The sequence below is a fragment of the Lepidochelys olivacea genome (genome assembly GCF_965140295.1).
Source record: "Lepidochelys olivacea isolate rLepOli2 genome assembly, chromosome: 2".
NCBI classification, from domain to species: Eukaryota; Metazoa; Chordata; order Testudines; family Cheloniidae; genus Lepidochelys; species Lepidochelys olivacea.
This window is the reverse complement of record NC_140412.1, coordinates 120,666,877-120,678,968: the sequence shown is the minus strand read 5'-3', so window position 1 is coordinate 120,678,968 and position 12,092 is coordinate 120,666,877. Positions and strand designations below refer to the sequence as shown.

The 12,092-nt window shown below is 45.7% G+C and overlaps 1 protein-coding gene across 2 annotated transcripts in view; it reads left to right on the top strand.

Moving 5' to 3' along the window:
• The window catches only part of EXOC2 (exocyst complex component 2), a 185,358-nt gene that overhangs the window by 101,564 nt on the left and 71,702 nt on the right, over window positions 1–12,092 (top strand). For both annotated transcript variants that reach the window (XM_084618786.1, XM_084618785.1), the window contains exons 15-16: window positions 259–416; window positions 3,914–4,035. In XM_084618786.1, coding sequence (XP_084474912.1) covers window positions 259–416; window positions 3,914–4,035 — 280 coding nt within the window. The remainder of the gene's footprint in view (window positions 1–258; window positions 417–3,913; window positions 4,036–12,092) is intronic.

Below are 12,092 nucleotides of genomic sequence, written 5' to 3'. Positions count from 1 at the left end.
TTGAACCCTGTTGTTTGTGTTTATGTAAAAGTGATTTTTTTGTTTTATATATTGTATTTGTTTTAATTATGTTGTACAGTGCTGTAGTGCTTTGTTTTGTAGATGTTTACTATGTAAGTAAAATTATATTCCTTAGTGAAATTTGAAATGTACGCCTGTCATTTCAGACTAGATTATGTGATGAATATGTAACTGGTTAAAAATATTGATGCAGTTTCTATGTATTTATTTTTGTGGTGTTCTTTTATGCTGTGACAGAAAATGATTCAGGAGGTGATGCAGTCCCTGGCAAAACTAATCCGTGGAGCTTTGCTTCCATTGAGCCTCAGAGAAGGAGAGTTGAGACAGTATGGTGGCTGGGAGATGAAATCTGAACTCTCTGGACAGTGGCTAACACATGTCATCCAGACTGTAAGGTAACTGGGGCTATTGTTCTGTATGGTATGAGTCTTTAGTATGTATAATATAGTCTAAACTGTGCTTTTTTTTTTTTTTTTTTTTTTGCACATTCAACTGAAAGATCATTAATGTTGCAAAGTAGAGGACACAAAAGTTAGGAAATGTCAAAATTAACATTGCCTGTGCAAGATTAATTCAGCCTACTTGTGCATATGTGCTTTATGATACAGTCTATAATTACATGATTGCTTGCTATATTTTTTCCTCAGGACTCTTGTCTCAGTGCACAGGATGGACAGTGCTCTGTAGATGAATCAGGGTTGTGTAGTGAATGAGGCTGTTGTCTGTAGGACCTCTTTTTCAATTGTTTTAGAAGTTGAAAGGTTCATAGTAAATGAGGTAGGAGATTGAAGAAAGAGAAGGGATGGCCTCATAAATAGGGCAGCTGAGTGTCATCTTGGAGAATTAGATTCTGTCCTTGCCTCCTCTTAAATTCTGATATAGTGTTGGGCTAAAACCGGTAGAAAAACACTTCAACCTCTCTGGCCACTCAGTAACAGACTTAAAGGTGGCAATTTTGCAACAGAAAAGCTTCAAAAACAGACTCCAACGAGAAACTGCTGAGCTTGAATTAATATGCAACTAGATACCATTAACTTGGGTTTGAATAGAGACTGGGAGTGACTGGGTCATTACACATATTGAATCTATTTCCCCATGTTAAGTATCCTCACACCTTCTTGTCAACTGTCTAAATGGGCCATCTTGATTATCACTAAATTTTTTTTCTCCTGCTGATAATAGCTCATCTTAATTAATTAGCCTCTTACTCCACTTTTTCATGTTCTCTGTATGTGTATATATATATCTCCTTACTATATGTTCCATTCTATGCATCCAATGAAGTGGGCTGTCGCCCACGAAAGCTTATGCTCAAATAAATTGGTTCGTCTCTAAGGTGCCACAAGTACTTCTTTTTAATGTTGGGCTAGTCACTTAAACCAGAGTTTTCACAGATGACCACTGCTTGTATTCCTCATTTCCTAGATGGTTAAGTGAACTAATGATGGCTTATAATCAACTAATTAAGCGGTCGTGCTAGGCAGACAATAGCAGTGGTGTGAACAAAGTTGTTGATAGTTACCAGATGACATTCCAGAATCTCAGGGCAGTGATAGTGGCACATAGAATGATGAAAGTTTGAAGATTTGTGCGCATCCCCTTCTGATGGCTGCTCTCAGTGCCTGCATTCTGCTCAGAAAGAGGAGCAGGAAAGATGATGGCTTTGCAACCCCACAAAAGTCCTTGTTGTTGGTGGAGGGTTATCAAGTGCCCACACTTGGAGCCTGGTTCCTGCTGCTAGCTATTTCTGATACTTCTGCCCTGCTCAAGATCAGGGGTAGGGAGAATGGCAGTGACTCCATTTGCCTGGTTCTTGCCCAATACGGAAGCATTAAGGAGATGCAGCCAGTGTAGCAAGTTTAAAACAAATAAAAGGAAGTATTTCTTCACACAGGGCACAATCAACCTGTGGAACTCATTGCCAGGGGATGTTGTGAAGCCCAAAACTATAACTGGGTAAAAAAAGAAATTGGATAAATTCATGGATGATAGTAATGCAAAGTAATGCACATTGGAAAACATGATCCCAACTATAAATATAAAATGATGGAGTCTAAATTAGCTGTTACCACTCGAGAAAGAGATCTTGGAGTCATCGTGGATAGTTCTCTGAAAACATCCACTCCATGTGAAGTAGCAGTCAATAAAGCAAACAGAATGTTGGGAATCATTTAGAAAGGGATAGACGATAAGACAGAAAATATCATATTGCCTCTATATAAATCCATAGTACGCCCACATCGTGAATACTGCCTGCAGATCTGGTCGCTCCATCTCAAAAAAGATACATTGGAATTGGAAAAGGTTCCGAAAAGGGCAACAAAAATTATTAGGGGTATGGAACAGCTGCTGTAAGAGGAGAGATTAATAATAGTGGGACTTTTCAGCTTGGAAAAGAGACGACTAAGGGGGGATATGACTGAGGTCTATAAAATCGTGACTGGTGTGGAGAAAGTAAATAAGGAAGTGTTATTTACTCCTCATAAGAACTAGGGGCCACCAAATGAAATTAATAGGCAGCAGGTTTAAAACAAACAAAAGGAAATATTTTTTCACACAACGCACAGTCAACCTGTGGGACTCCTTGCCAAAGGATGTTGTGAAGGCCAAGACTATAACAGGGTTCAAAAAAGAACTAGATAAATTTCTGGAGGCTATTAGCCAGAATGGGCAGGGATGGTGTCCCTAGCCTCTGATTGCCAGAAGTTGGGATTGGGTGACAGAGGATGGATCACTTGATGATTACCTTTTCTGTTCATTCCCTATGGGGCACGTGGCATTGGCCAATTTTGCAAGACAGGACACTGGGCTAGATGGACCTTTGGTCTGACTCAGTATGGCCATTCTTATAGATGCATCAATGGTGATAAACAAAAATAGCCATGGGTGCAACCCCATGCTCTGGGTGTCTCTGAGCCTCTGATTGCCAGAATCTTGGACTGGAGAACAGTGGATGGATAATTGATAATTGCCCTGTTCTGTTCATTCCTTTTGAAGCATCTGGTATTGGCCACTGTCGGAAGACAAGATATCAGGCTAGATGGACCATTGGTCTGACTGAGGATGGCCATTCTTATGTTCTTAACTCTTCTCCGGTCTTCCTTTGTGTCCCTGTGTAAAGGTTGGGCACAATTACAGCCCTCCAGTTAAGACGGCAAATGCTGCCTCTTACAAGTATATAGGGTGCTACAATCCTCATAGGGAGAATAAGGCATGACCCCACCCCCTTCCACACCAGTCAGTGGTGCTGGGCGGTGGAAATTAAGTGGGTTGGGTGAGTCCATGCTGTACTGTCGTTAGAGGTGGCACAGTAACTGTGTTCCCCACTGGCACTGAAACCATTATGCCCTGCTAGGGTGGTATACCTACACGTTACCTTTACTCCAGGCTCTGTTGCTATTTATTTTATCTATTTATATTATGGTCACACCTAGGAGTGCCGATCATGGACCAAAACACCATTGTGTGATGTGCTGTACAAACACAGAACAAAAGGACAGTCCTTGCCCCCAAAGAGCCTTAAATCTAAGTATAAAAGAAGAGACAACAGATGGATACAGACAGGTGGAGAATTACAAAGAAACGACAAGACAGTATTGGTCACTGTGATATGCAGTGGTATTGGCACATCAGTGGCCTAAACTTTGTCAAGTTTATACAGTACAACAGTGAAGCTCTACATTGATATGGGTTCAACAAATGAATGAACTAGACAGTAAAACATATCTATGGTATTATGGATGATCACACAGTTTAAAAAGCTTACTGTTGAAGAGACTAATAGTATACATAAGCAAAAGAAACTCCTAAGTAATTTCGTGATATTTAGCAGTATTGTCTAGAAAACTGTAGGTTTAAACCTAACCTTCATTTTATTTTATTTTCCTTCCAGGCTTAGTTATGAGTCCCTTACTGCACTTGAAATACCAAATGATATGCTTCATATCATCCAGGATCTTATTTTGGATCTTCGAGTACGTTGTATAATGGTCACCTTACAACACACAGCTGAAGGTAATAAAAAAAAAAAAAAAGAAATGTGCAGACCTACATGCATATGGTTAGGATTTTTTATTTTCTCTTTGGTTAAATCAGACTGTGTTCTAGAATTGATCATGTTCACTTTAGGTAGTTGAATGAATAATAAGGTCACCTGTAATTCACAGAATCACAACGTACAAGACCTATTAGGTTATTCTATCATTTCCCTGACAATACTTGCCTGACAATACTGTTCCCTGTATTATTAGCCTTTTCTCCTCCCCCCAACCCACGCTTTAATATAAGGCAGCCACTTTTTTCACTAGGTTACAGTCTTTTTTTTCAAACCAGACAAGCTTTAATTTATTTGTGCTTTTTGCCATGACACAGCTATTCCATGCAATGAATCATCATTATTGCTACTCTGTTCTGTAACAGCTTAGATATTCTCAAGCTTGGATATTTTTTTCTAAGTGAGCAAATCTTAAAAACATTACACAATATTTTAGTTACAGTTTTATCAGGGATACTCATTGTCTGTCTCTAGAGTCCTGTTTAGCACTTTGGGGTCGTGAATTCATAGATTTTTAAGGCCAAAAGAGACCATTAGTTCATCTAGTCTAACCTGTGTAATACAGGTCATAGAATTTCAATGAGTTACCCCTGTATTTAAGCTCAATAACTTGTTTGACTAAAGCATGTTTTCCAGAAAGAAATCCAATCTTGGTCTGAAGATTTCAAGAGATGATGCATTGGCAATATCCCTTGTTAGTTTGTTCCAATAGTTAATCATCCTCACTGTTTAGAAATATGGCACAATTTTTTTTTAATTTAAATTCGTCTGGCTTTTAACTTCCAGATACGGTTTTTGTTATGCCTTACTCCACGAGATTAAAGAGCCCTTTATTACTCAGTGTTTTCTTCCTCTTCAAGTCTCTTCTTGACCCTTTTTATAAGTTAAACACATTGAGCTCCTTCAGTCTCTCACTGTAAGGCATTTTTTCCAGCCTTCAAATCACTTTTGTGTTCTTTTCTGCACCCTCTCCAATTTTTGACATCTTTTTTTAAATCTAGTCACCTTGACTGGATGCATTATTCCTGTATTGGTATCACCAACACTATATACAGAGGTAAAATCATTTTCTTGCTCATACTCACTACTTCCCTGTTTATGCATCCAGCGATCGCATTATCCCTTTTGGCCAGAGCATCCCACTGGGAGCTCACATTCAGTTGTTCGCCCACTAAATCCTTATCAGTCACTGCTTTCCAGGATACAGTCCTACATTCTACAGGTATGAACTGCATTCTTTGGTCCTAGATGTATAACCTTGCATTTGGGTTGATTCAAACACATTTGGGTTGAATGGGCCCTACTTACTGAGCAACCCAGATCACTCTGTATGACTCCCCTCTCCTCATCAGTATTTACCGCTCTGTCAGTCTCTGTCATCTGCAGATTTTGTTTACTTCCAGATTACTCATAAAATGTTGAATAGCATCAGACCCAAAACAGATCATTGCCGAACCCCACCAGAAATTCCCCTATTCAGTGATGACAACTTTGACAACTTCTTCAGTTAGCCAGTTCTTAATCCATTTATCATGTGCTTCACCAGTATTGAATAGTGCTAATTTTTTAAATGCAAATGTCAGATGGTGCTAAATCAAATGCCTTATAAAAGCATAAGTATATTAGGCACCTATGCAGTTATGTTTATCAACCAAACATGTCATCTCATAAAAAAATGAAATTTGGTTTGTTTGACAAGATCTGTTTTCCATAAAGCCATGTATATTGGCATAGTTATAGTCCCATCCTTTAATTCTTTATTGATTGACTCCCACAGTCATTTTTCCTTTATATTGCCTGCGATTGATCTGAGGCTAGTGAGCCTTATAATTACCTCGGTCATACCTTTTGTCCTTTTTTGAATATTGGCACTCATCCAGTCCTCCGGAATTTTCCCAGTTTTTCAAGATGTATTAAAAATTAGCATCAGTGGGCTAGAGATCTCTTTCCCCAACTTTTTCTCTCACATGGGGCTCATGGTGTCCACTGGTTTGATCAAACTTATTTTATTCTGTGATGGGCAGAATGCTAGACAATGTAATGATGCTCATGCTGTCTGATATATGCAAAGCAATGCAGGGAGCATGGAGCAAACAAACTGGAGCAAGCAGGGTCTCTTTCTGTTCCTCTAAACAACCTTATTTCTATTTGATTATCACCCTATGCCCCACTTCTTCTTCACGTGCTTACTCATATCAATTCCAGTTAGGTGGCACCGCACCTCATCTCGGCACCGCTCTACCCCGTGGCACCACTCCCCCGCATGGCACCGGTCCTGCTCGCAGCACTGCTCCCGATCCCGCTCCAGACACCAGTCCCCGCTTTGGCACCACTCTACATCGTGGCACTGCTCCCCACCAAGGTGAAGCTCTATGTCGTGGCACTGCTCGAGCTCCCAGAACCGCTCCACATCTCACCGTCATTCCCTGCAGCGGCACCACCCTGCACTGCGCCACCTGTCACCATCTGGACCTCGCTACCCTTCGCGGCACCCATCCCATCCGTTGGAGGAGGAGGCGGCCTCCTGGGTGCAGTCTCGCACCACTCCCTGTTGGCCATCACGCTCCAGATCGCCCTCCCTCAGATCAGGCGGGGCATCGGAAGCACCCAGATCAGGGCCAGGGAGCCTTAGGCAGGATGCTTTAGTGCCCCATTGGCAGCCCCAGTGGCAATTTTGGACCCCTTGGGCATACCATTAGGCCCAAGGTGCCTCTCCTGGCGTACCTCCGCTGTCCCGTTCAGGGTCTCACCTCCTTGAGGCAACCCTCAGCCGCCCACCTCAGGACCCATCACAAAATCCAGATACATCCCCGCCCCCGGTGGAGGCTACACCCGGTGTTCGGGAGGACCCAGTTCCAGAGGATCAAGAGGCTGTAACTCTCCTGCTGGTGGTTTCTTCCTCCTCATCCCTTGACGAAGCGGTGGCGGGTACCTCCACATCTGGACCACCACCCAGGGCCCTGCAGGAACTCCTCCAAAGGGTGGCCATGAATATGAACTCAGGTGGCCTTACCCATGCTAAAGACCATCCAGTCTAATGCCAAGACTGGCAAACGCCTGCGTCCATTCCCCCTACGGCTAAAGTGGCTGAACGAAAATACTTCGTTCCCACTAAAGGGTATGAGTATCTCTTCACCCACCCTTCCCCATGCTCCCTTGTGGTGGAGGCGGTGAATGAGAAAGAGAGGCAGGGTCAGCAAGGCCCTGCACCCAAATCAAGAGACGCTAAATGCCTTGATATGTTTGGAAGAAAAGTTTATTCTTCAGTTTATTCTCAGGATTACTAATTCTCAGGATTACTAATCAACTCGCGATCCTGAGCAGGTATAATTATAACTTGTGGTCTGCAATTCTGAAGTTCAAAGAGCTTCTTCCATCTGAGTCATGAGCGGAATTGGGGGCCATTGACGGAGAGGGCAGAGCTGTAGCCTGGACTTCCCTCCAGGGCTCTTCAGATGCCGTGGACTCAGTAGCGCATACTCTGGCTTCTGGTATCGCAAAGAGGCGCAACGCCTGGCTCCAATCCTCTGGTCTCCCTCCGGAGGGTCAGCAAACAATTCAGGACCTTCCGTTCGATGGCCAGGGCCTGTTTGCTGAATGACTGCATAGCCTGAAGGGCTCCCGGAACACAATTAAGTCCCTCCACACGCATACTCCAGCGACCTTAAGGAAGCCCTTTAAACAGCAGTCCACCCAGCAGCGGTGTTTCCCCCCTAGGCCCAGACAGGACTTCTCCCGTAGGAGAAACATATATAGTCGGAATAGGCCATCGCGCCCTCCTCCTGGGCAGGGACAGGGGCAATCCAAGCAACCCCTCTTCCCCCCACCCCTTCTGGCCCTAAGCACCCCTTTTGAAGGTGCGCACAAGGACAGATTACTAGTCCACAACCCGGCTAGTTAAGCTCCCTTCCTGAACCATCTATCCCGCTTCTAGCATGCATGGTCCCTTATTACATCAAACTGGTGGGTGCTCCGCACGGTAGAGGCAGGATATTCTATCCACTTCTGCTCCTTCACACCTTCCCATCCCCCTGGCCCGTTCCTCTTCAGGGACCCCTCTCATGAGCAACTTCTCATCCAAGAGGTTCAGACCTTCCTCGCTCTAGGAGCGGTGGAGGAGGTTCCCCAGGAGCTCAAAGGCAAGGGTTTCTACTCCCGTTACTTCCTCATCCCCAAAGCAAAGTGGGGCCTCAGGCCCATTCTGGACCTAAGGGAGCTCAACAAGTTCATCGTCAGCTTGAAGTTCCGCATGGTCTCCCTGAGCACAATCAACCTTTCCCTGGATCCGGGAGACTGGTACGCTGCCCTCAATATGAAGGACGCCTATTTCCATCTGTCTATCACCCCGTCTCACAGACGGTTCCTCCACTTCGTGGTGAACAAGGTGCATTATCCGTTCACAGCCCTCCCATTCAGGCTGTGCTCAGTTCCTCACGTCTTCACCAAATGCATGGCAGGCGTGGCAGCCTTTCTTTGCCGCCACTATGTGCATGTCTACCCTTACCTGGACAACTGGCTCCTTCGAGGCTGCTCTCGCCAGCAGGTGGAATCACAGGTGCAAATGGTCAGAGAAACATTCGAACACTTAAGTATCATTCTCAACGTCAGCAAATCCGTCCTCATCCCAACTCAAAGAATAGAGTTCATCGGGGTAGTCCTGGATGCGAACCAAGCAAGAGTATTCCTTCCAGAGACACGGCACCTGGCCCTCTCGCAGATAATAACGGCCTTTGCAGCTTTCCCACCACCACGGCGAGGCAGTGTCTCAGGCTGCTGGGTCATATGGCTTGCTGCACTTATGTGGTTCAACATGCCAGGCTACAACTCAGGCCTCTGCAAGTGTGGCTCGTGTCTGTGTACCGCCCAGGTCGCGACAGTCTGGACATGGTGCTGACAGTCCCAAGGCACACCCTTGATTCCCTGTTGTTAGGTGAGAAAAGTTACACATGAAGCAGTTATGCCAACTGAACCAAAGTCGGGCCAAGAAAGGCTGCTGGGAAAGTCTCTGAAAGTAGAATGAAGGAATACTTGTTTAAGTTACAGAGAGTGAGAAAAAAGGGGAGGCCTGCATTCCTGCATTTTTGTATGAGATGTTCTGGGAGCTGTCTTGCTGAGATACGGAGGCGCTGTTTTCCACTCCTTGTTTTTGTGTTATGTCTGTTCTTAACTCCTTGTCTCCTGGTTGACACCCATACCGATAAGAAAGTTAGTGAAGCATTATGATTTGCTAAAAGTTATCTACAATAAGGGGGTAGAAGTGCATGCATAATAGAGAAAGAGGATTTTAACTAACATAAGGGCGGGGGACTGCTTTATGAATAAATCTGTGACGCGACAGTACTGTCTATAAAAAACTATTAGTTTTACTTAGAGGCTGCTGGTTCTCTTTGGAGACGGGCTGCTCTCTGTTGTTGTGTGCACTCTTCAATAAAGAGCTTTGCGTTTGGACCTTGCTGGTATTGCCTGTCTCTCTCCAGTCAGACAACGAACCGTGCCGTCTGGGGTTCGAGTCCTCAACACTGTGTTGGTGGCTAGATCCCCGCATGGTAGGCGCCGGGGTTCCTTTCCACCCTCCCTAGCCCACTTTGACTCTGGTAATGGACACATCTGCGCTGGGCTGGGGAGCTCATCTCAGGAGCCTGATGACTCAGGGCTTGTGGCAGGTAGAGGAGCTGGCTTTGCATATCAACATCAAAGAACTCGGGGCGATCTGCCTCACCTGCCAAGCGTTTCTGTCCCGCTTGCAGGGCCACTGTGTAGCGGTCCTGACAGACAATACCACGGCCATGTTTTATATAAACAGGCAAGGTGGAGCCTGATTGTCTCCTCTCTGTCAGGAAGCCCTCCTCCTGTGGGAATTTTGTCTAGCCCACTCCATCCTTCTCCAGGCTTCATACCTGCTGGGCATTCAAAACGTGCTGGTGGACAGCTTGAGCAGATGGTTCCTCATGCACATGTGATCTATTCGTCCGGACATCATCCACTCCATCTTCCGCAGGGGGTTTCCCCGAATCGACCTGTTCACCACACGGGCCAACAGGAAGTCCCCAAACTTCTGCTCCTTCACGGGCCACAGCCCAGACTTGATCACAGATGCATTCATGATTCCATGGTCCGGTCAACTGCTATACGCCTTCCCACCATTTCCGCTCATCCACAAGGTGCTCCTCAAGGTCCACAGGGACAAAGCAGACGTAATACTGGTGGCTCCAGCTTGGCCTCGACGGTGATCGTACCCCACCCTCATGGACCTATAGGTCCACTTACCGATACGGCTATCTCTCACTTCCAACCTCATCTCACAGAATCACGGTCACCTTCTTCACCTGGACCTTCAGTCGCTCCACCACATGGCCTGGAGGATCCGTGGTTGAACCAGGCAGAGCTCGCCTGTTCGGACCCTGTGAGGCGGGTGCTTCTGGAGAGCCGCAAGCTGTCTACTAGGGCCACATACAGAGCAAAATGGAAGAGGTTCTCTATCTGATGTGCCCAAAGGCAGGTGCCCCCACTCCAGGCTCCCATTCCTTGTATCCTGGATTATCTTCTGTACCTGAAGGACCAGCACCTGGCATTTGGTTCTCTCAAGGTCCACCTCGCGGCCATCTTGGCATTTCACCTGGGCGTTTCCAGGCACTCGGTGTTCACGCACCCCATCGTGGAACATTTCCTAACAGGTTTGGAGAAGATACATCCCCCGATGAAGCCCCCTGTTCTGACCTGGGACCTCAACCTAGTCCTCTCCCGCCTCACGGGATCTCCCTTCAAGCCACGAGCTTCCTGTTGGCTCCTCTGCGTCTCTTGGAAGGTTGCTTTTCTGGTGGCTATCACCTCGGCACGACGCGTGTCTAAACTGCAGGCCCTCACGTCTGAACCTCCGTACACTATCTTTCATAAGAATAAGATGCAACTTAGTCCTCACCCAGCCTTCCTTCCTAAAGTGGTGTCCCACTTCCATGTTAGCCAGGACATCTTTCTGCCAGTTTTCTACCTAAAACCACGTCAGCCCCCACAAACAGCAGCTGCACTCGCTGGACGTCAGGAGGGCGCTCGCTTTCTGTATTGACTGCACAAAGCCGTTCCGCAAGACAACCCAGTTGTTTGTTGCCTTGGCAGAGCGGATGAAAGGTTTGCCAGTCTCATCCCAGTGGATCTCCTCCTGGATCATGGTTTGTATCCACACTTGTTATGACTCGGCTTAGGCCTCGTCGACAGCCTTCTTGGCCCATGTACCTCTCCAGGAAATCTGCAGGGCTGCCGCATGGTCTTCAATGCATACTTTCACATCGCACTACGCCATCATCCACCAATCTTGGAACAATGCAGCCTTCAGCAGCGCAGTACTTCGGTCAGCGATACCTTGACTCTGACCCCACCTGCAAGGTAAGGCTTGGAAGTCACCTAACTAGAATTGGTATGAGCAAGCACTCGAAGAAGAAAAAAACAGTCACTCTCCGTTTTTGTAACTGTTGTTATTCGAGATGTGTTGCTCATATCTATTCCATTCCCCCACACCTTTCCCCTCTGTCGGAGTTGCCGGCAAGAAGGAACTGAAGGGGGGTCAGGCCAGCAGGGTCGTATATAGAGCGCCATATCGGCTCCACTCCAGGGGCCTCCACAGACAGCCTGATGGGTACCTGCTAGAGAAAAGTTTCCGACAGTCACGCACACAGCACGCGCAAACACCTAATTGGAATAGATATGAGCAACACATCTCGAAGAACAACAGTTGCAAAAAGGGTGAGTAACCATTTTTTCACCAAGATACTTAAGCCTAACTTTAGGAACATGAGTAATCCTATGTGAGAAGTGAGTGGAACTACTCACTTGCTTAAAGTTAGGCATGTGCTTCAGTGCTTTACTGAATCTGGACCTCTCTGAAAAGAACAGCAATAATCATATCTGATATTTATACTGTATAATCTTTTCCATTTTCAGAATATTTTTCAAATATTGATGATCATTTACGGCCCTTAACTAACTCTTGATTTCTCATGCTACGTTCACATTGTTGCCCTTA